The 20,360-nt window shown below is 35.7% G+C and overlaps 4 protein-coding genes and 1 long non-coding RNA gene across 17 annotated transcripts in view; 2 read left to right on the top strand and 3 right to left on the bottom strand.

The window, feature by feature from the left end:
• The first annotated feature begins 811 nt into the window (after positions 1–811).
• On the top strand, positions 812–4,450 carry LOC105689990 (CUB and peptidase domain-containing protein 2-like). The gene is made up of 8 exons (XM_012407453.2): positions 812–969; positions 1,076–1,406; positions 1,746–2,055; positions 2,151–2,321; positions 3,128–3,272; positions 3,346–3,667; positions 3,757–4,069; positions 4,165–4,450. Exons 1-8 carry the CDS (start codon positions 912–914, stop codon positions 4,330–4,332), a joined length of 1,818 nt encoding a protein of 605 aa, XP_012262876.2. The 5' UTR covers positions 812–911; the 3' UTR covers positions 4,333–4,450.
• Positions 3,750–7,628, bottom strand: LOC105689989 (geranylgeranyl transferase type-2 subunit alpha). Its single transcript, XM_012407452.3, has 7 exons — positions 7,272–7,628; positions 6,904–7,014; positions 6,704–6,822; positions 6,424–6,611; positions 6,120–6,317; positions 5,452–6,057; positions 3,750–5,239 (listed from the first exon to the last, which is right to left on the bottom strand). Exons 1-7 carry the CDS (start codon positions 7,626–7,628, stop codon positions 4,731–4,733), a joined length of 2,088 nt encoding a protein of 695 aa, XP_012262875.3. The 3' UTR covers positions 3,750–4,730.
• An 80-nt stretch (positions 7,629–7,708) lies between these two features.
• The window catches only part of LOC105689966 (patronin), a 37,013-nt gene continuing 24,361 nt past the window's right edge, over positions 7,709–20,360 (bottom strand). For 2 of the 11 annotated variants that reach the window (XM_012407404.3, XM_012407390.3), the window contains 15 exons: positions 18,379–18,512; positions 18,156–18,309; positions 17,875–18,073; positions 17,528–17,760; positions 16,555–16,729; positions 16,187–16,467; positions 15,780–16,076; positions 15,401–15,637; positions 15,129–15,306; positions 14,328–14,447; positions 13,820–13,915; positions 13,301–13,399; positions 11,582–11,815; positions 11,219–11,501; positions 7,709–11,118 (listed from right to left, as the gene is read on the bottom strand). In XM_012407404.3, the coding sequence (XP_012262827.2) occupies positions 10,974–11,118; positions 11,219–11,501; positions 11,582–11,815; positions 13,301–13,399; positions 13,820–13,915; positions 14,328–14,447; positions 15,129–15,306; positions 15,401–15,637; positions 15,780–16,076; positions 16,187–16,467; positions 16,555–16,729; positions 17,528–17,760; positions 17,875–18,073; positions 18,156–18,309; positions 18,379–18,512 (2,865 nt within the window). In that variant the 3' untranslated portion in view covers positions 7,709–10,973. The remainder of the gene's footprint in view (positions 11,119–11,218; positions 11,502–11,581; positions 11,816–13,300; positions 13,400–13,819; positions 13,916–14,327; positions 14,448–15,128; positions 15,307–15,400; positions 15,638–15,779; positions 16,077–16,186; positions 16,468–16,554; positions 16,730–17,527; positions 17,761–17,874; positions 18,074–18,155; positions 18,310–18,378; positions 18,513–20,360) is intronic. The other 9 variants (XM_012407391.3, XM_012407393.3, XM_012407402.3 and 6 more) reach the window with 9 other exon arrangements.
• LOC110117217 lies at positions 16,989–20,102 on the top strand. Of its 3 annotated transcripts, XR_007277492.1 has the most exons (6): positions 16,989–17,273; positions 17,373–17,433; positions 17,503–17,755; positions 17,819–18,038; positions 19,310–19,412; positions 19,694–20,102. It is a non-coding gene; the product is annotated as an uncharacterized LOC110117217 (long non-coding RNA). The 3 variants fall into 3 exon arrangements; XR_002305897.2 differs by lacking the exon at positions 17,373–17,433 and having other exon boundaries at positions 16,993–17,273; XR_007277491.1 differs by lacking the exon at positions 17,373–17,433 and having other exon boundaries at positions 16,997–17,273; positions 17,631–17,755.
• Positions 18,530–19,761, bottom strand: LOC105689967. Its single transcript, XM_012407405.3, has 2 exons — positions 18,819–19,761; positions 18,530–18,708 (listed from the first exon to the last, which is right to left on the bottom strand). Exons 1-2 carry the CDS (start codon positions 19,757–19,759, stop codon positions 18,669–18,671), a joined length of 981 nt encoding a protein of 326 aa, XP_012262828.2. The 5' UTR covers positions 19,760–19,761; the 3' UTR covers positions 18,530–18,668.

Raw genomic sequence — 20,360 nt, forward strand, 5'->3', positions numbered from 1 at the left:
CATGTCACGGCTAATAATTCATTCATCAATGGAGTCTGTAATCTTTATGAAGTAACAAGGAGATCAGAATATTCAATCTTATTCCTATTTAATTATAACTTATTTATTCATTTATTCATTTGCTGATTTATATATTTATTTATTTATATCTACAATTTAAAAATACCACATGCAACTAAATTTAGCTATATATTTTTATGTATATATGTATGTATGTATGTACATTAATTTATGTCTTGATGTTAATAAAAACCAATTTCATAATTAACTATGATATGAGGTGATCGAAGATTCGCGATAGATTTTATTTGAAAAAAATGGTACCTACCTTACGGTGATAATATTTACGGGGATGATAATATTGATAAATAATAATCAATTCTCGAACAACGAATTGCGGAAATTGACGATTATCATGATTATTGTTATTATCGCAAAGATCTGTAATCTATTGATAACAGTCCTTACTCATTTTATTTCCACAACAAATCACGTTGCACTGATGTATGAAATATAACGAAACCGATTATCAATATATATATATGTATTGCAAACCGTTGAAATGAATTTCCTTTTTTCATTCTATGTATGTGAAAAAATCCAAGTAATGTCTTATATGGCCAACAAAATAAATTTGGTAACGATAAAATATATGCGTTAATAATTCGCTTATAATCAGTCACACAGGCAAACAGCTCATTCAAGTAATATGTACATCCGAAGTAAAATGTCTCATCGGATCTACCGGCCCGGTCGTATAATATTAGTTGCCGGCTAGCGGTGTAGCCGATATCACAAGAATACTTTTGATAATTGATCGAACCCAGGAATCTACCCAAGTGTTACATATATATAGTCTGAATTCGAATATAAAAGCCAAGCAAGTAAAGGCGAGACTTTGCACATCGAAGATGAACATTCGCGCAGCTGTTTGTGTCGCTTTCCTCGCGACGCATCTAATTGTTAGCCGTAAGTGCAGGATAATAAACTGACATAAATTTCCAATTTGCAAGCGATTATTGAAAGAAAAACCCGTATTATATTTTACCTAATTATAAATGAAAAAAACTTTCAGTTTGTTCGGGTGCGGCAATACATTTGAGTAAAACAGTTATTCCCCTCTCGATTAGTTCGAGAATAACAAATGGCCAGAATGCTGTACCAGGTAAGCACCCTTATCAAGTTTCGATTTGGTGGGGATTTCCGCCGTCGATTCCTCCTCGCCATTATTGTGGCGGAGCAATAATCACCAACGAATGGGTCATAACTGCTGGTCATTGTTTCACCGATGCCCCTGACTACGGAAGCCTCACCGTTCACGCAGGAACTTACACGAACGCTGAAAATGAAGCTAACCGGCAATCATCCGCTATTAGACAGTACATTATCCACCCTAGTTACCAGGGGTAAGAATTTCGGATTCTTAGAAGGAAAATAAACGTTCTTCATTTTTCTAATCCACTAAGGAATAGCTCCTAACAAGGCCGCAACCAGCACCTTTTTACAACGCGCTTCCGGTCATGGTACACACATGTACACATGACGCCATTTTGGTGCACTCCAAAGCAACTATAAATTATCACTCCTCAAAACCATTGAAAGAAAATGAAATGAAATTTATTTATATAGGTAGTAGAAGTATTATTCATAATTTCTTCCTAATATTTCGAGCGCGATAGCAAAAATTTTTGATTTAGCATCGCATAATCGACTGCATATTTTATGAATTCTATTTCTACTTTCAGAGACGCAGGTCCCCACGATCTTGCTCTGATAAGGCTTACCACTCCATTTAAATTCACTTCCTTCGTAGCAGCGATTGCTTTACCTAGTCAAGGCACTTTGCCAACCGGAAATGCCGTTCTAACTGGATGGGGATCAATATCAACGAATGAAACGATAATCCGTCCAAAAGTATTGCAAAGGGCTACTGTTCCCATTATTACAAACACTGAATGCTACAACGCTCTTGTTAGTTTCATTGGACCTTCGAATATTGACGCTAGCAACATTTGCACTGGACCTCTGGATAAATCCGGAATAGCATTTTGCTCTGTGCGTAGAATATCAAATATGAACATCATTCCATACTGTCTTTAGATATATATTGCTACCCGAACGGGTTTATTATCATTAATTATTATTTACAGGGGGATTCAGGCGGCCCTCTTGCCCAACGTTTGAACGGGGTTTGGCAACTTGTAGGTATCGTCTCATGGGGTGTTTTCCCATGTGGATATCCAGGAATTCCATCCATCTACGTGAAAGTTTCTTCCCACACTAACTGGATCGTCCAACAGGTCGCTGCTAACAGTCGATCAGCGATACACTAAAAATAATATAATCTTGAAAGAAAAGAAGGTTTATGAAATTTCATGTAAAAATATAAACAGATTTTACGTCACGCCAGCTAACAATAATATTCAACTACCACTGGTCGTTGATAACGTGTATAGAGCTTATCTGCAAATCTGATATTCGTTCTGATTAAACTATCTCACATTATCCACGTAGCGATTAATTAACAGGAAACGCGTTCACGATTTTTATCATTGTCGGATAGATAGAACAATTAGTGTGATCAAAAAATAATATATTGCCCGACCGGTGATGGAAAAACCAACAAAATTTGCATTTTGTGCGACAAAGCCATGATTATCCGATCTCGATGGTATTTCGGCTATTGTTACTCCTTTGTCGATCAAAACTGGACGTACTTTGAATTGACTAGCATGTTATATATTGATAGATATCTGATCAACTCTGATTGCAGGAGTTACGGATTTTTTACATTTAAATCAATCAATCATAATTTATCAGTGGGTATGGACTTAATAGACATGCAGATCGATGGGATGATATGAAAAGTATATATAACGAAATAATGAATAACATACACCGCAGTTATGCATTATGAGCCCTTGTAGCCACTTTCAACGTTATGGCGATTATCCTAATGACTAAATTTTTGCAAGAGCAAATTTTCCCGAATCTTGTGAGAATTTAGAAATTCCAGGAAAATATTAATTTATAACGATTGATTAACTATAACCGATATCCCTCGGTACATCCAGTTAATATATCAGGACTTGCTGATCAGATTTAATGACTGACGTTTCATTGATCAGTTATCAAATTAAGATTGATTCAATCAAATGTTGATAATGACCCCTGCGACTATCATACCCATAAAAGCCTGATCTGCCAAAGGTATTCTCAGACACCGAAAATGAAGGTTCTACTGATCGCTTGCCTTGCCCTCGTCGCCAGCGGTAAGCATACAATAACAGTCTGAAGAAATTTTTAATCCCAGACTTGTGATCATTGCGCATTGTTAATTTTCAGCATTCGCTGAGCAAAACCATATCAGTTTTCGCAAGTTCCCTGGCAGCGGCCGCATCACAAACGGCCACGATGCCACCCCCGGTCAATTTCCATGGCAAATATCTTTGCAATGGGGCTGGCCACCATTCCAATCTTTGTCTCACGTCTGCGGGGGTGCTCTGATCTCCAACGAATGGGTGATCACTGCTGGTCATTGCTTTACTGAAATGCCCAGCTACGGTAGCTTTGGCGTAAAAGCTGGAAAGCATGTGATCAACAGGAATGAGCCCACCGAGCAATATTCCGATATCAGTCTTCGCATTATTCATCCAGATTACGAAGGGTAAAAAATTCACAATCGGTTAAAATTACCTGATCTCGTCCGAAGTAATTTATTTATTATAAGTAAAATCGTTTTATTTTTGTGTTTAGAGGTGTCAACCCCAATGATATCGCGCTGATCAAACTCGCTACACCTTTCACCTTGAATGAACGAGTTACTCCCGTCAACCTGCCTCCAGCAAATGCAGTCCATACCGGAAATGTAGTGGCCTCCGGATGGGGTTCGACATCCCTTACTTCCAGCTCAGTTATGCCCTCAATATTGCAAACTATCGTAGTTCCTGTCATCTCAAACTCAGAATGCTTGGCAATCCTCGCCAGCCATGTCAGTGGTGACCTGCCTCTAAGGCCTACAAACATCTGTACTGGTGACGTTGAAGACTCAAGGATCTCCATGTGCTCTGTGAGTTCTGATAATTGATAAGGTTTATCTTTATTGTCCCAAGTATCTGTTGTTTTTTAGTTTATTTCTATTCCTCTCTTCTATTAATTTCACAGGGTGACTCTGGTGGACCGCTTGTCCAGGAAGTTGAAGGAGTCTGGGAACATGTCGGTATCGTTTCCTGGGGACTACATCCTTGTGGATCACCAGGAACCCCATCTGTTTTCACAAGAACAGCCTCATTTGTCGACTGGATAAACCAGAACATTGCTGACAACAGTTAAATGTTCCATTATTTGGCATGTAATTGAGAGCAACTTTCCTTATTACAGTACCACAGGGTGCTTGACATCTATGTACACTGATTATTCCTGATAAACAATCGACTTGATTGTAAAATAATTCATATTTTTACTTATCCTCTCACCTGTTATGTTCAGATTGTGCGTACAGAACGTGAAAATAATTCGTCTTTGTTATTAGGCGTGAATGTTTATTTGCGAAGCACTTCAAGTCTCAACGACCGTACACAAATGTACACATAAACTCCACTAGTGCGGAAGTACAAGATTCGACTTCTATGTAATACACGCATAGTTGATTGGAAAATTCCTTGTGACATTAGATGCGACTTAAATATTAGAATGTAGGCAGGCACTGAAAATCGGATTTTGTGCAATCATTATTGATCGAATGTTGACTCAAGGTCAATAGGTGGATTGGTCAATGTACTTTCATGATTACTCTCTTCATTCACGTACACTTTGAGCATTGGTGAAATGTTGGCTAACTGAGGCAGGAGTTCAGAGGATTCAAAGACAGGATTATCGCGTATGTCGAGATCTGTTAAATTGTTATTTTTAACAAGATCAAGGACCTCTTCGATACTGGAGATTTCGTTATTTCTGAGAGACAAAAACCTCAAAGATTCGAGCCGGGGAAATTGACGTAGTGAACTTATACCATTACTGGACAATGATAACTTAACGCATGACTGGAACGTGCATAATTGGTGGAGTGAATCACCCAACTGATTACCACCAAGGTGTATTTCTTCTGCAAAACTAAAGTACTCTTCCCGGTAAAGCGTAGTCAAATTCATGCAGGATAAATCCAAGCTCGAACTGGTCCAACTATCGCTTTGATTTACACAGAGATTTTCTAGTGTGAAATCTATTGTGTACTTGCTACCTGTAAAAATTAAAAATCGTGCATCAGATTACGTTTGTTGAATGATTATAACACACAATATCAATGTAAAGGCTGGCACGTAGTACACTGAATCAAAATAGTGTAAACGACACTAAACATTTCGCATAACAGAGAAAATAGATGGAGAAAATTAATTGGCATCAATAGTTTGAATTAGATTCGGTGTAGCGCGTGATGACCTTAAAGCTTACTCAAATCTCTGTAGTATGTAGCTCTAAGTTTATCGATGCGAACCAATGCATCTAAATCGGTTAATATTGTCTTATGAAACTTGATCGGATCGATGTTCTTCATTAAAATTATTCCCGTGAGTAGTGCCCACTTGTTGTTTGGTTCGATTTGAGCTAGCTGTTTGTAATTGTCGAGCTGTATTTGCAATTGTTTCACATTGCGTTTTCGATCACGAGGCAGTTCACTTTTATAGAGCCAGCCTTCTTCCTCTGGAAACCATTCCAACAGATAACTAATCCCGTCATGAATAACTTTGACTATGCTATGTCGTTTTGGCTCATTCATTGAATCTTGGGGAAGCCTCGCTATCCACAGAGGTGAGAATTTTTTATCTCCATAAGACTTGAACTCTGTATTCAGTTGTTCATTGTTTACTTCGACAAGAATATTTGCTTTGTTCAAAGAAACTGCCTTGTTAAACACAATCACTACTCGATGATTGGCTAGCTTTATCCTCCACAAAGTTTGGCGTGGCTTCTGTGTAGAGCTCAATAACCATCTCTGGTAAAACCAGGCGCTCGTATCATTCGGATCAGTAAAAGTGGCATTCATGACAAGATCCAGTTCTGCAAGGAATTGTACTTCTCATTTACTGACCTATGAGATAGAATATCAATATAAAATTCACCTTCTGCGTGTTTCTTTTCATCGATAGGCAGTTCCTCTGACTTATCAGGAAACATTTTAGGTAGTATCAGACTTCGATAATGCCACGATGAATAGTTTGAGAAATTACTCTCAATTTTGATGGTTGAAAACTTGAATTCCTCATCATCTGGTATGCCAGCTTTTTTAACAACATATTGTCGGTAATCCCAGCAGTGAACTAGAGAAGAAATAAGTGATTTGTGAATCAAATTACTAGAGAATTATCAACTCGGCTAATACTTAATAAATTATAATTAACAGAAAAAGAAGGAACTAAATCTCACAATTCCTTTCATCAAGATTCAGGCATTTTGTACACAGAGACAATTCTGTTCCCCAGTCTGGCTCTGGAAGATGATCATTCACCCAGCATCTCTGATGCCAAACACTGTATGATTTTGGATTTTCTCGTAAGCACTGTTCCGTTAAGACAAGCTCCTTTTTTAATTGCTCAATTCGTTCTTCTTCGTTCCTATACGGTAGTGGAAAAAAGAATAAGTAATAGCAATACATTGATAAAAAAGTTCTTGACCAGAATACGAACAAATAACGAAAAGAATTTACCATTTTATTGCGCCAAAGGCTTCTCTTCTTATATTCCACAGAGTATAGATATCTGAATTTTTTAAAATCATCTGTTCCGATACAAGGAGTATTTCATCATCCCAGATGCCCTGCTTTCTCTAGGACGAAGAAAAGGATAGAAAATCATGAATTATCAACGGTTTTATCAGTCAACTATGAGAGATATCAACGTGCAATACCTTGTTAAAAATCAGATTAATTCCAGATTTATACTGGACGACCTTTCGGGCCTTTTCAATTTTCTTCAATTCTTCCTGCTCCGCCGTTGTTCGTACCTTCACACGACCGTGCTAGAGGATAAATAGAAATATAAATGGAGAAGGTCTTCAGTCGATTCCCGTATAATTAAAAATCTCACAACACATTCTAAAGAATAATCGACTATGAAAATAAGTTTTAAATTCATGCAATCAGTTATTTGTTTGGAAGTTTGAATTCTATCTTTGAGGTTAGGTTCGCAAGACACGAATACATTAATTCAATTTTGGTTTATCTTTATTCGTTGAGTACATTTGTATTACACAAAAAGAGCGAAAATTGAACAAACCATCACTGGCACTGATTCAAAACTGGATATTCGGTAAGCGGTAACAATGTGGTAACGAATGTGGTAACGATCAGAAGCAGACGATGATACAGCCACTTGATACGTGCAGACGACGCCTTCTTTCTGACAGCTGATGCACACGTGTCTTCGACCAACCCTGACTTCTTCGTTTGACACAAGAATACTTTGCACCGAATCTGTATTTTTGAGATATTGGTCTTCGCCAGACCGTTCTTCAACAAATATATTCATGTAGTCATGCAGAATCAAAAAAACATGGATGGTATTCAGGGACTTACAATTCAGATACACTCTAGTTTTAATTACTTGATTTTTTTCAAGAACAGTTCGATGCATTGCGAATATTCTTCAGATTCCTGGGTTTCCATCAACAAGTAATTACTTCTCCGGGTTGAATACAAATAAATAATCACATATTGAAAATGGGTTATTGGTTTTTATTGATGACATTTGCTGCGATATGCTAACAGTAAAATATTACCCAGTACTTATATTTTCAAAGGTACTTAATAAATGTATCAAGTATTATGTAGTTTGGTTTTTATATAAAAACATAATATATACAGACATAGATGAATTGAAAAAACGTCACTTTACACACGCTTCATCACGATAAAAATTAGGGTTTTTTCGCAAGGGATGGGGAAGTAATTATTAATTAATAATTATTAGTAAGCACATGATTACTTCTGTGTACGTACAACGCAGCCTTCTCCTAATAATCAGGGACAATTTTTAGGATTTCGTTCGTAATAATAATGCTGGTTATTAGTAATCGATAATAAAAATCGATAATAATAATAACTATTTCAGGTAAATCATATTAGCTTGCTAATAATATTTACTATTTTTAAAAAATATAAATATCAAGCAAAGCAGCTTTTATTTGAAGGTAATTCCAAGTTTTATCCTTGCTCCGTTGGCTTTCAATACTTTTCTTTTTTCTTTGTTTGTTTGTTCAATTCTTCTCTTAAACGTGAATTTTTCGGTTCACTTATTCTCATTTTTTTTTTTTAAATAATTTTGCCTTTTTGACAAATAATAGTTACTTCCAGAATTACTGTGACATTCGCATCGTCATTCTTAATATTAGTGACTATATTGTGTTTACATCTTGGTTGCCGCCTACTGTAAGTTATAAATGAAACATAGCAAACATACCTAAGGTTGACTTTCCGTCTTATTTTTAATCAATATTGTCATTGCGGACAGTTTTTACTTTTTACTCTCAAATCAACCTACTTTATTACAGCAGATCAACTTTACACGTGAGTTTTAGAATTCCCGATGGTTGGTTTATAATTACTTTTATAAATTTAATTTTCTGAATTCATAAATCACGACTAATTCAAGGAGAGAGAGAAATAGAGAGAGAGAGACAGAGTTTCAATAACAAAATTCGATATGTCGCACAAATAGGTTTCGCAATATTGTATTTCTTTCTTTTTTTCTCTACCAAGGACAAACTATATTGGTATGAATGTTTTCGTGGAGATACTAAATGATATTGAATATTTGAAAAGTCTTTATAATTTTTTTTGTTTGACCACCACAATTAGTATATCGACATTCGAATTATTTGCTTTTTTTTCTTTCTTTCTGTTTCTTTACTAAAAGCAATAAGGTTCGGTAATTTCATTCATTACAGGTATATATATTTCTATAGTAGATGATAATTCACCGCTATGTTAACGCTACTGATTCTTGCAATTTTGTTCAATTTGACAATTACTCTTTTATTTCTTTGACGTTAGTGACGATTCATTCATTCGTTTAGTTTCGGTCAAATTCTGATTATGCTATTAAAATTTAATATTGAAATACAATTCAAAGCAGCAAAAGGGGAAGATTTTGAAATCTATGGCACAACATAGTATAGTTGTTTATTTAATCTAAATTTCTAATAATTGTTTAATAATCATTCATCATGTACAATACATACAAGGCCTCCGATCTTCCTCCAATACTGTGTTGAATTATAATTCCATTATTTTATTCTTACTAAAACACGATATAGTATATTGTAACACCTAGATGACGGATTATTTATTTTCTGTGCCTGCCTTGCTGAACAAATAATGTTAAAAAAAAATATCAATATTATAATAATTGTAACATTAATAATAGAATTAATAACAATTCATGGCAATTATACTGTAAGCAGACAGCTTTTAGAATCCAATCCAATCATCACTTTTGAGTAGTAACTATGCAATATTGTTTATTTACTATTTATGATCTTCGAATGTACGTAAATCTCTTCCTTTTTTTTTTTTGAAAGACAAGAAGAATTAGTCAAACCGATGTTTATGTAAAATGAAAAATCATTCAAAAAATGGAGGGAGGGAGAGGGACGATAAATCTATAACGACAATAACTCTCTTTCGTTTGAAAAAGAAAAATTTTCCGTAAAAGTAATAAACGAGTCCTGACGAATAAGATTTATTTTTTGAAAGCATAGTCATTGTCGTTGAATGGAAAATAAATATACTTTACTGTGTGTAACTAGTAGGATATCATCATAATCATGTTTGATGAAAGAAATGAAAATTAAAAAAAAATAATAACAATAATCAATCACGTATAATTAATTTTGATATAAAAGTATATGTCTTTGGATATAAATACAGCATGACATACGATCTAACGTGTTTTACTGTTAACGTGTTTTTAGATTTATCACGAGTAAAATTTATTTAGGTATTCATCCTCGTATGATATTTACTCGTGTCGTTTGAGTCTAAGGCTCGATTTGGTTGTTCGCATGCACTGAATTAAGATTACTCAAAAAAGAGCAAAAATGGAAGTGATTACAACAAGTCGTTTAAATGTTCAGATGTAATTTTTTGGCAATGTTATTAGTTTTTTAGCATCATCCGTTTCATCCATATGAAATCATTCCAGCAATCTTGTTATTGTTATCAGATTTTGCTAAGTTATTTATACGCTTCTCCTGAATTAGAAAAAGGGAAATAAAAAAAGACTGTGATAAGTGATCAACATTGTATATTAGGTAATATCTAAAATAATTTGTGACTCAAACTTTTTTTTCATTCCTCACGTTAAAGCGTTTGGCAAATGACACAAATTGAAGACTAATTTCGCATCGCATTTAATCGCGGGTCAAACGATTCAATTTTTTTAGAGCAGCACATATTATTCATTAGGTTTGGTTTTTCTTCAATTATGTAACTTCGTCACTCGTTTTTATTTCTTCATTCAGCTATTAACCATTACTGCAAATTGGCAGGAAATATGGATAATAAACCATTCCTATTATGAATACCTATGTTTTTAACATATAAAAACAATCGGTATGGACACACATAAACTGGAGGAGTTAAATATCGATAGAAACAGTTCAAAAATGATTTATGTATCAACGAATGTAAGGGTTATTCTACATTCCAATATTTTGTTCACATGCAGGATTATAGGAATTGCGTAATAAAAGCATAGATATGATGAAAGTTATTCAGGTTCACTTATTTTGGTTCATCTTTTTTTTCTGTACAAGTTCAATGATCATGGGAGTGTCAATACCGATTGGGTATCCTCTTATAAAATTTACTAAGAACGGAACGATGGTATTAATTTTAATATGGGCTTGTATTAACCGAGTAACTATATGAACAACAGCGGGCGTAGTAGTACAATTTTAAACGTAACATTGATGCATAACTATATGACAAGCGCCATATCTTTCTTGTTAGGAAGATTCACCTTCTTTCCTTGCCACAGACTGTTATGTATCGTAAATGCATCAATAGTCACTGTCAAATGCTTTGTGTGCACCTGCGAGAAGCACTTACCTCCGGAATTGTATCTGTAAATATCGAATATAGTATTAAAGTCGTTTTGAAACCGATATAGTTACTCAACAAAGAGTCGAATATCAATAATTTTTAGTAGAAAATATGACATACTTAAAAAATTTGTCAAACATTCTGTCGTTGACCTGCTTAGGTCCAGTGCCGTAAAGTTTAGAAACTTCTTCTTTGTCAGGACAGTATGAGTAGAGAGCTCTAAACTGACAGCCTGCGTCTCGGAATAAGATAAGAAAGTGTTTGCTTTCCGATCTCGATATTTCATCCAGTACCCTCCTCTTCGCTTCTTTATTTACTGTGCCAGGGAATACACAATATTCCACGGCATTCAACATAATTCCTCTATTTGACTTAGTTGTAGGTTGTTTATATAATCGTGGACCTGTAAAGAAAAACCATCAAACTGAAAGGGTGAAACTCAACGGGTATTTAGGCGTCGAAATCCATGTGTAAGCTGATTACCATTATAGTCCATCATTGAACTAGGAGTACTGCTAATATCACTGCTTCCGTCGTCGAACATCCTTCGTTTGGTCATAAGGCCTGGAGGAAGAGATCCCGGACCGGATGGTGATGGTAGATGCCTCATGCTGCCCATTCCCGGACTTGGTGCACGCCTCGGAGGAGTCGCCCGTCCTAGCCCGCTGTCCGTATCTGTGTACCGATACATCATACTGTCTTGATCACTACTCGAACCTGTGAACGCAAGCCTCGATATTTGAAGATGGAATCGCAATATTGAATAAAACTGACGAGAAAAATATGAGTTACCACATAGTAGTTTTGTACATTTTCAACGCTACATGAATACAAAATTAAAGATCAGAGACCATGTTTTGATCTATGTTCATAATTTACGAGGCAGTTAGTTACAGTTGAGATTATCTACAAGGACCTTCTTGTAACAGAAAAAAAAATCAAGTATATCAAAGTAAAGAAATTAAAATCTATCCATCTTCATTGCTTGCATTGTTCAGGAATTAATCTTACAACACTGTTGTTATACATAATTTACAGTGAGATAACATATGTATAATTTGAAAGCAGGGTAAGTCGATGAATAGTCTAATGTGAATTTCTCCAACGATATCCTTTTACCCATCACATTAAGTATTGATGATAAAAAGCCAATGATAATCCTCTATGAGATTTTTGTAACAACTACAGTCAGTTAATTTGACTGATGCTAAATGGCATAGAAAAGTAACGAATTATTTTTCTAGTTGATGAATAAATCGCTTTATAAATACAATGATGAAATATTGAATTTCAAAGGAACAATAGGCTAGGAAATTAATCATTGTATAATAGCTGACTAGAATTGTTTTCCTAAATTGAATCTCTTTTACGAGAAATTACTAGGTATTTTTCAACTTTACGAGCAAGGAGTAATAGCATTATCAGTTTCTATAATTATATTGGCTCATTACTGTATTAATGAATGTCTTGATACCTGAAAGGAATATTTTTTCATTATACTAAACAACCAATCACCACGAATTTGAAGCATAAGTTTAATTATAGAAAATTCCTAACAGCGATTCAGCATGTAAAAGACAATAAACGATAGACTGGAGCCACCACCTTTGTTCTGAAATATAATAATCACACAAGGACCAACCGGTGCTGTATAGCAACAAAGCCCAACAAGCTTTAACTTAACCACAGCTAAGCTAGCAAATAAAAATCCTATTACTTCAACGGTTTAAGGTCAAAGTCTCACTAACAGTGCGAATGTAACAGAAGAACTTTGTTACAGGATTAATATTATGTGCAATAAATTTTTCTGTACAAATATCATGAAGTGATGTGATTAGGTAACTTCTCTTTTACAAGGGTCTCATTCTAGAGAAATGATTTTGAAGTTTCGGATATCCTGATAATAGGATTACCGTTTCGGTAACGATAACTTTGCAGAAGGGAGGTGCGAGAGTTTAGTCTCGAAATTAGCGATCAATGAGACTTTGGCGATGAATAAAACTAGTGCCATTCGTGTGTACATACTACATGTGTATAACTTCCACCTGTGCGAATTATTTTTCCCCGACACCATGCAACTACCACGTAAATGTATTTAAGCCTACGATAATACTTTGTGGAAGGACATATATAAATATATATGTATATCTTGCACCATAGATAAAAAGGGGTAAACGTATTCGAATTCACTGTTCTCCTTACCACACAAATTCATCAACGAATTAGACTTTCTTCCCTTAAAGTTTTGGTAAGTCGGGTATTTAGGCCTGCCTCTAACTTGTTGCTGAGGCTCCTGCGCATCTGTAATAACGTAACGTTTCCGTTGTTACACCAGGGACACCGTACAGCCAATAATAAATTGTACGAAATGCTTCGTTTCATTTGTCGTAGCATGACGACGAAACCATTTACAGGCCATTCAACATTTTATCTAACAACATTAGATAATAAACAGGTGCAGTTTTGGTGCATAACAACGTTGCGCTTCTAACTCAACAGGGTACTTCTACAGGCACTACTACTCAGATAATTCATACCCGTCATAACCATAGATAATCGTCGATATAAATAATCATAGGGTTGTTAAAAAAAATCAGCAGGGTACTATTCATATACATGGCGATCCATACAATATAGAATTCCTGAAACAGCTCTACTTTTTAACGTACGAAAGATTTAAAACGATATGCATTCTTCAGAATATCATGTAGTCAAACTTACCTCTTGACGTTTTGTAGGAACCCCGTCGTCCAAGCTGATTAACACTTCGACATGGAGAAGACCCTCTACCATCATCCGGTGAATCTACGGAAGATACTAAAATAGGGGGTCGCTATTATGTTATGTTATTATTTCATTTGTATTTTTACAAACTACACGATAATCGAATTGATTATTTACGTGAGAATTGTGATCAAACCATGCTTGGTTAAAAATAAATTATTCTCATAACATCTAATTACAGTGAATAAACAAAAATCATAAACAACAAACAACAATCAACTTAATAAAATCAGTATTACTAATGAGCTGTGACAATATTGCGAATAACAGTTTAAAAGCACAGCAAAAATAGGTAATCTCTGAGAATAGTGTATGTAACAACTAACAACTGATGTTAAAATTTGACTTGATCATATGATATGATTACCAACGTGATTGTTGTCAAGTTGTTTTAGGGGTGTAAATGTATTACTATTGAAGAGTGAAAAGTGTGTGTGCTGCGTACCCCTGAGGCTGCCACCTCGGTAGAGGGGACCCGATCGACGATCATCAAGATGGGCGGCAGTAAGACTGTCCTGAGAGCCACGATAGTAGTCCCGTCTCATGGTTGGCGATATCAGCGACGCTATGGTAAGTGTGTTAGTGCACAACAATTTGCTTACTGAGTTTTCTATCATAGTCTAGTCTAATAATTGGGCAGAGAATCTGCATTCAACAACTTTTTTCAGCATCTTTAATGGCTAGATTTGAAGTTATTCGAGAAACTATTCGTTTTTAATCATGTATTTGTAGTGTAGTGATATATTTTAATGTTCTGTAAGTCTACAAAGAGATTGAAGTAAATAAAATTTGCAAAAACGTAAAATATTGTACTGCGATAAACTAGTATAATCAAGAAAACATTCAGTCTGTGAACATACAGCGTTATAAGAACTAATAAAATAGGCGAAGAAAAATCTATTTAAAATATATTGCGATATTTACTAAATTAAAATTGCTCCATTTTGAATTCTGATCATGCATTAAATGGTGCACTTGCAACATCAACGTAGATTCGTTACAACAAAATAGTTACAACAATTAGGTGATTGTCATCTCACAACAATACATATCCGACCATTCATCGAAAATGAACACATCGTGACCAATGTATCCATTGAACAAACTGTCTAAGATCAAGTTGTATAAAACTATCTCGAGTCAATTATGAATCAAGATATGCTGATTTTCGATGACATTGATGAACTTAAAAAAATAGATAAACAAATAATAGTTAACGTTGTGAAATAATTTTGTAACAGCTCACCAGTGCTGAGATTAGATGAAGATCCTTTTTTCCCTCGGCTTGGTGTCAAAGCTCCTGAATCTAGATCCGTGCTAGCATCTACGTGAATTGTTTTCGGCCGAGGACGACTAGGTGCGGTTTTATTGCGGAGTTTCGTTGGTTTTATCGCATTCAGAAGCTCTTTATCTATAACCTTACCCTGAAATAGAATTGAATGAAATGCATAAGAATATGGACTTTTGGTAATTTCAGATATCTGCAATAAATGTATTTTAATGTACTGGTAGAGTTACCTCTTTCTCCGCTTCTTCGATGGCTTTTTTGAGCTTGTATTGTTCGAGAATTGCGGCCCTCTTTTGTCTCTCCTCCTCCTTTTTGCGTGCCCGTTCTTCGTTTTTTAATTTCTCCTGCTCTTTGCGAGTTTGTGCTTCTGCTTCTTTCTTTTCTTTCAGTTCTTCCTGCTGTTGCCGTCGCTGAAGCGAAAGCAACATTATTCGCTCTTTCTTCTTTTCCATCTCATCCAAAGAGTTCTGAAAAAATCATCAGAAAATTACTAGAAAGATAGATAATGAAATTAGATGTAATACGAGTCCAGTGAAAAATTGGTAAATGTTAAATCAGGATTCTCGACCAATTTGAAAACACCAATAAAAAGAGATAACAGGTACGTACAGGATCAGGATTAGCTAATTGAGTTCCAATGACGAGACCGATCCCGGTACCCTGTCTACTTGCTGTAGCATTATCCTTTTGTCTATCTCTTATTCGTTCCCTTTCCATATCTCTTTGCATGTCTCTGTCCCTAATTTCTTGTCTTTGCTGTTCCCTCTCTTCAGCTTGTTTGAGCCTTTCCCTTTCCAAATCCCTCTGGGCTTCAAGTTGTCGCTGTCTATCAACAGCACTAGCAGGTGGAGATTCAGGTCGAACAGTAAAATCTTCCTGCTCGATATATGATGAAACAGTACGTTCCTATTCATTTCATATTTATTATTTTGTTTTCTTAATCCAATTCAGCTCTCAGTAGATGACATATATGGTAAACTCAAACTTATTTGAAATTTATCTTTCATCCTTCCTACCTTTTTTGGCGAAGTTCTTTTCAGCCCAAGTGCAGGCTTAGGCTTTTTAGGTGCGTCGTTATCGAAAGATATATAAAATCCTTTTTCTCCTGTATCAGCTGGATCAAATGTTGATACTTCGGGCGTAGAGGATGGCGGCGAAGCTGGATCTCGTAGCAATGAATGTGGTTGAAAAGAATTTCTAGATAAAGATGGCCGGGTCGGCGACGGTTTTCGATACGTTCTGCTACCCGAAGTGATATTCAAGCCTCTAATACCGTGCGGGAGATCATCGTCATTTCCTAAAGAATATATATCCATGACTTATTTTCTCTTATCAGCATACATATATTATTTGTCTGATGAACTCCGTAATTGTTTTTACTCACCAATAAACGAGATATTTTGTGGTTCCATATCATCAACGGATGGCGCAGGGACAGGGGTGTGCATCACAGGAGCTTGGCGTTTTTCTGTTGGACTTTCGCATGTTATAGGTATATGATGCACTGTCGGTCTTTTTGGTTCAACGTTGTCACTCATTAGTTGACTAATTCGATGCACCTGCAACAAGAGACGCAAATAGTAAATAAATTTCTCAAGAGAACAACATTTGGCACTGAAAAGATCAAAGCAAATATGTAATTGTTATTCAATTGCTTGTCGCAAGAAGGCAAATTTTTATGGAAAACAAGAGTAACACGCACTTCGTTGCTATAACTATGAGAGCTGGTAGAATCGGAGGAATAGAATAGATGCATATTATCTAAAATAATAAAACGTATCAGCGAAGATGTTGAGTTGTCCTGGACCAAACCGTAGGTGTCTGTACAGGTATTAGAACGTCAGTGTGGGAAGACTCTACCATGTTGGGTGTCAACACGATGTCTATAAACGTAAATTACGTCACCAACTGGTTCTTGACACAATATATGTATACATAGGTATACGATCCTGTTGTATGTTGCGATGGAGAGGGAAGTCCAAGTATGTTTTGACCATAGTGATTTCAAGCGGATTAAACTTTCATTGACTACTACTGTTATTCTTACCTACGCATAGCAAACTCATTGATAGTCAGGACCTTTCAATTCTGATGTGCCAGGCCGTAAGTTGAGTCACCAAATTTATTGAACTGTTATAACGAAGCAAAAATACTCGCAAGTCTTGAAAAATAGAGTATGTATAATTTTTGGGTAATTTATAGAATTGCATACAACTACATTTAAGAAGTATTGAACTATCATCTCAGTTCTGTTTATTACAATGTGAGTTACTCATATCACACCAATTATCATTTCATCAAAGTGAATGATTTTGCTCTACATAATTTGTAGATGATGATTACATTATCAAACTCACCGCATTTCGGTGTTGAGGGCTGGCAGAGGAGGATGGCATTTGATTGAAAAGCGTCGCAGGTGTTGGATACGCTGAACCAGGTCGACTCATTTGGTTGTTACAGAGACTGTGATCCCCGCCGTTGAGATATCTTTGATCTGGTGCTGTTTCGTGCAACACAAATCCTTTTGGTTGAGAAGAAGGTGCAGCCCACGTTCTTGTATCTTGATATAGCCGTGGGTCTTGCTGGTAAGCTAAACAATGTATGTTAATACAAAACGAAGACCGAAATTAATGCAGGTGTTGTTTAAGAAATGATCAGCTGCCCAGCCTCAATTAATAAGATATTCTATGAATATGAAATATACCTGGAGGTTGAGGGCTATATCGATGATCGACAGGCTGCTGATAGCCAGCTGCAGCCATTTCATTAGCCAGACTTTCTGGCGGTAATGGTTGTCCCCATGTCCGTCTCTGTGACTGTGCATGATCATGTAAATAAAACTGTGACTGCTGGGGATCTTGAATTCTGGTAGGTATTGAATTCATTGGCGGTATTGCATAATTCTGTAAAACATATAAATAGGATTCATTCACGAAAGATTCCTTTTCTCACATTTCTGCAATAGCAATTACAGATTATTTGTACCTGCATGTGCTGTTGACTCAAACTTTTCAACTGTTGTAATTGTTGCTGCATCTGTTGCTGATGCTGGCTCATTAAATGTTGTTGCTGAATTTGGTTCTGTTGATTGGCTAGTCGCTGTATATCTGCCTGAATTTCACTAAGGCTACTATTCATTCTGTAAGTAAGAATCATAACATATTGAGAAGTTTAGGACATTTAAAAATTTTATCTTCAAAATACTTACTGTGATATAGACTCGTGATATTGATCCAAATCCATATTCTCAATATCTGGTGTGCGTCGTGTTTCAATAAACGGCGCGCTCCCATCCTGCTCGAGCCATTTATGTTCCACATCTCGTACATCTTCGCTGATTTCCTGATTTGTTAAAAAAATAATATTTAATCAGAGGCCTGCTACCCTTGTGTGTTGTGAAAAGTCATCATATTCCCTCAGTCTTGTACGCCTACAGGGCACATTTTGCTTGCTTTTTCTGGAGAGACCAGTAAATCTTCTCAGACTCAGTTCCCCAAACTAAGGTTTCCACATTTTTTCTCGTTTTCGATTGCGATTACTATGAGTGTTTGTAAATAGAAAAAAATTAACTGTCTTGAACTAGAATCGAAGATGTATTTCAAATTTTACTCCATAACTGATTCCTACTGTATGATTTTTTTAAATTACCTCAGCCCCTCAAGTGTTACTTTACGTTTACAATTCTTTCGGAATGAACTACTCTGCTTAATGGGCCCTTGAGTTATAGTTGTCCCATGTTCAGGTAACTCTTCAGCCTTTTCTTGGAGAAACTTGTTTCCACTTTTGCATGACTGCGTATCTATTATGATTTGCGACGATTGAGGTTCACGCGGAACCAAATTAATTTGTTGGCTGTTCTCAACAATATTATCAAAGCTGAGATCACTGTAGTTTTCAACAGAAGTTTGCAAACATTTTTTAGCTTCCGAGCTATTATCGACAGTGTCTTCTGTCACATGGATTTTTGGAATTTCATTCAAGACGTTCATCAGACTTTCTTCAGAGTTTAAAACATCAAGACATTTCAAATCGATATCGCTAATAGAAGGCAAACTATCGTTACTTAATATCGCACAGTTCATTGAATCTATGGAAATTTTATCAAAATCAAGATGCATTTCAACAAACTCTGTTTCTAGTTTTTGAAAGCTGAGAGGCGAAATTGTTTTGAACGGGACTCCTGGGTTACGTGTTAGCTGCAGAAAATTCTGGTAATGATCGAGCTTCGAGTTGTTATACTTGGTAAGTTTAGAACGGGGTTTGATGTTTTCAAAAAATTTAATTTGTTCAACTTCAGCAAGGTATTCTCCTTCTACAGCCTCGTACATTGATTCCCTTGCACTATCACTGCCACAAATAGACAAGTACAACGACCCCTGAGAATTTACGGATCCGTACAAAGTTTCTATAGATCCGTTTGACTCATCCGTAGTTGGAGAGCTTGATTGATAAACTAATTCGATTGAATTTGTTCTAGCAGAACAACGTGATAGAGAATTTTTAACACGGCTTTCATTTTTCAGGTTGAATTTGGCAGGGACTAAAAAGGATAATAAAAATAATATACCGTCAATTGCTTGACTCAACATTTTGGATAATTTAGAAGTTACATCCTAAAAATCAATAAACTAAACATGCAGTTATAAAGCAGTGTTCTTTTGTCTGTTCATGTTAAAACAAAGCTGGCTCTGTTTATTTGTATTTTAATGGCTAGTAAACTCCTATGTATGTACACAACATTATCTATTTTTTGATGGATAATTTGCTCAAAACAACTGCGTGCATAATTAGTTTTATAAAATTCATAATTCATGATCAATGGACTGATACAATTAGGGACTGCTTGTGGTGTGATGTGAATGTTTTCCCGTTTCTGTGTATGACGCGTACCTGTAGATGTACAATATTTAATAAAGAACAACCTGTTCAATATATGACACGAGTAAGTGCTTAGAAAAATTCCATAGACAATCCTCCATATTAATAATGAACTTTGTCAAAGAACTTTGTGGTTGGTTAAGGGACACACAGTTTAAGGACGTCACTTCAGAGAAATTCATATTCATCCTATTGTTTGATCAATATCATATCTTATACAAAGTAAGATACTCTGACTGCTTATCTACTATATTGAGTTTCAGGCCTTGAAATTCTTTCCATAAGGTGAATTCGAAATGATTGAAGTACATT

Source organism: Athalia rosae, chromosome 3, assembly GCF_917208135.1.
Source record: "Athalia rosae chromosome 3, iyAthRosa1.1, whole genome shotgun sequence".
In the NCBI taxonomy this organism is placed as follows: Eukaryota; Metazoa; Arthropoda; class Insecta; order Hymenoptera; family Athaliidae; genus Athalia; species Athalia rosae.

Excerpts from the sequence above, each read along its gene's own strand:
- LOC105689967 (XM_012407405.3), bottom strand. The coding sequence starts at position 19,759 with ATGTTGAGTCAAGCAATTGACGGTATATTATTTTTATTATCCTTTTTA. Across the intron at positions 18,709-18,818 it reads GTAACACTTGAGGGGCTGAG|TAATCGCAATCGAAAACGAG; the intron begins GTAATTTAAAAA and ends AAACACTCATAG.
- LOC105689989 (XM_012407452.3), bottom strand. The coding sequence starts at position 7,628 with ATGCATCGAACTGTTCTTGAAAAAAATCAAGTAATTAAAACTAGAGTG. Across the intron at positions 6,823-6,903 it reads TTAATCTGATTTTTAACAAG|AGAAAGCAGGGCATCTGGGA; the intron begins GTATTGCACGTT and ends TCTTCGTCCTAG. Across the intron at positions 5,240-5,451 it reads TACATACTACAGAGATTTGA|GTAGCAAGTACACAATAGAT; the intron begins GTAAGCTTTAAG and ends TAATTTTTACAG.
- LOC105689990 (XM_012407453.2), top strand. The coding sequence starts at position 912 with ATGAACATTCGCGCAGCTGTTTGTGTCGCTTTCCTCGCGACGCATCTA. Across the intron at positions 970-1,075 it reads GACGCATCTAATTGTTAGCC|TTTGTTCGGGTGCGGCAATA; the intron begins GTAAGTGCAGGA and ends AAAAACTTTCAG. Across the intron at positions 4,070-4,164 it reads CAAGGATCTCCATGTGCTCT|GGTGACTCTGGTGGACCGCT; the intron begins GTGAGTTCTGAT and ends TTAATTTCACAG.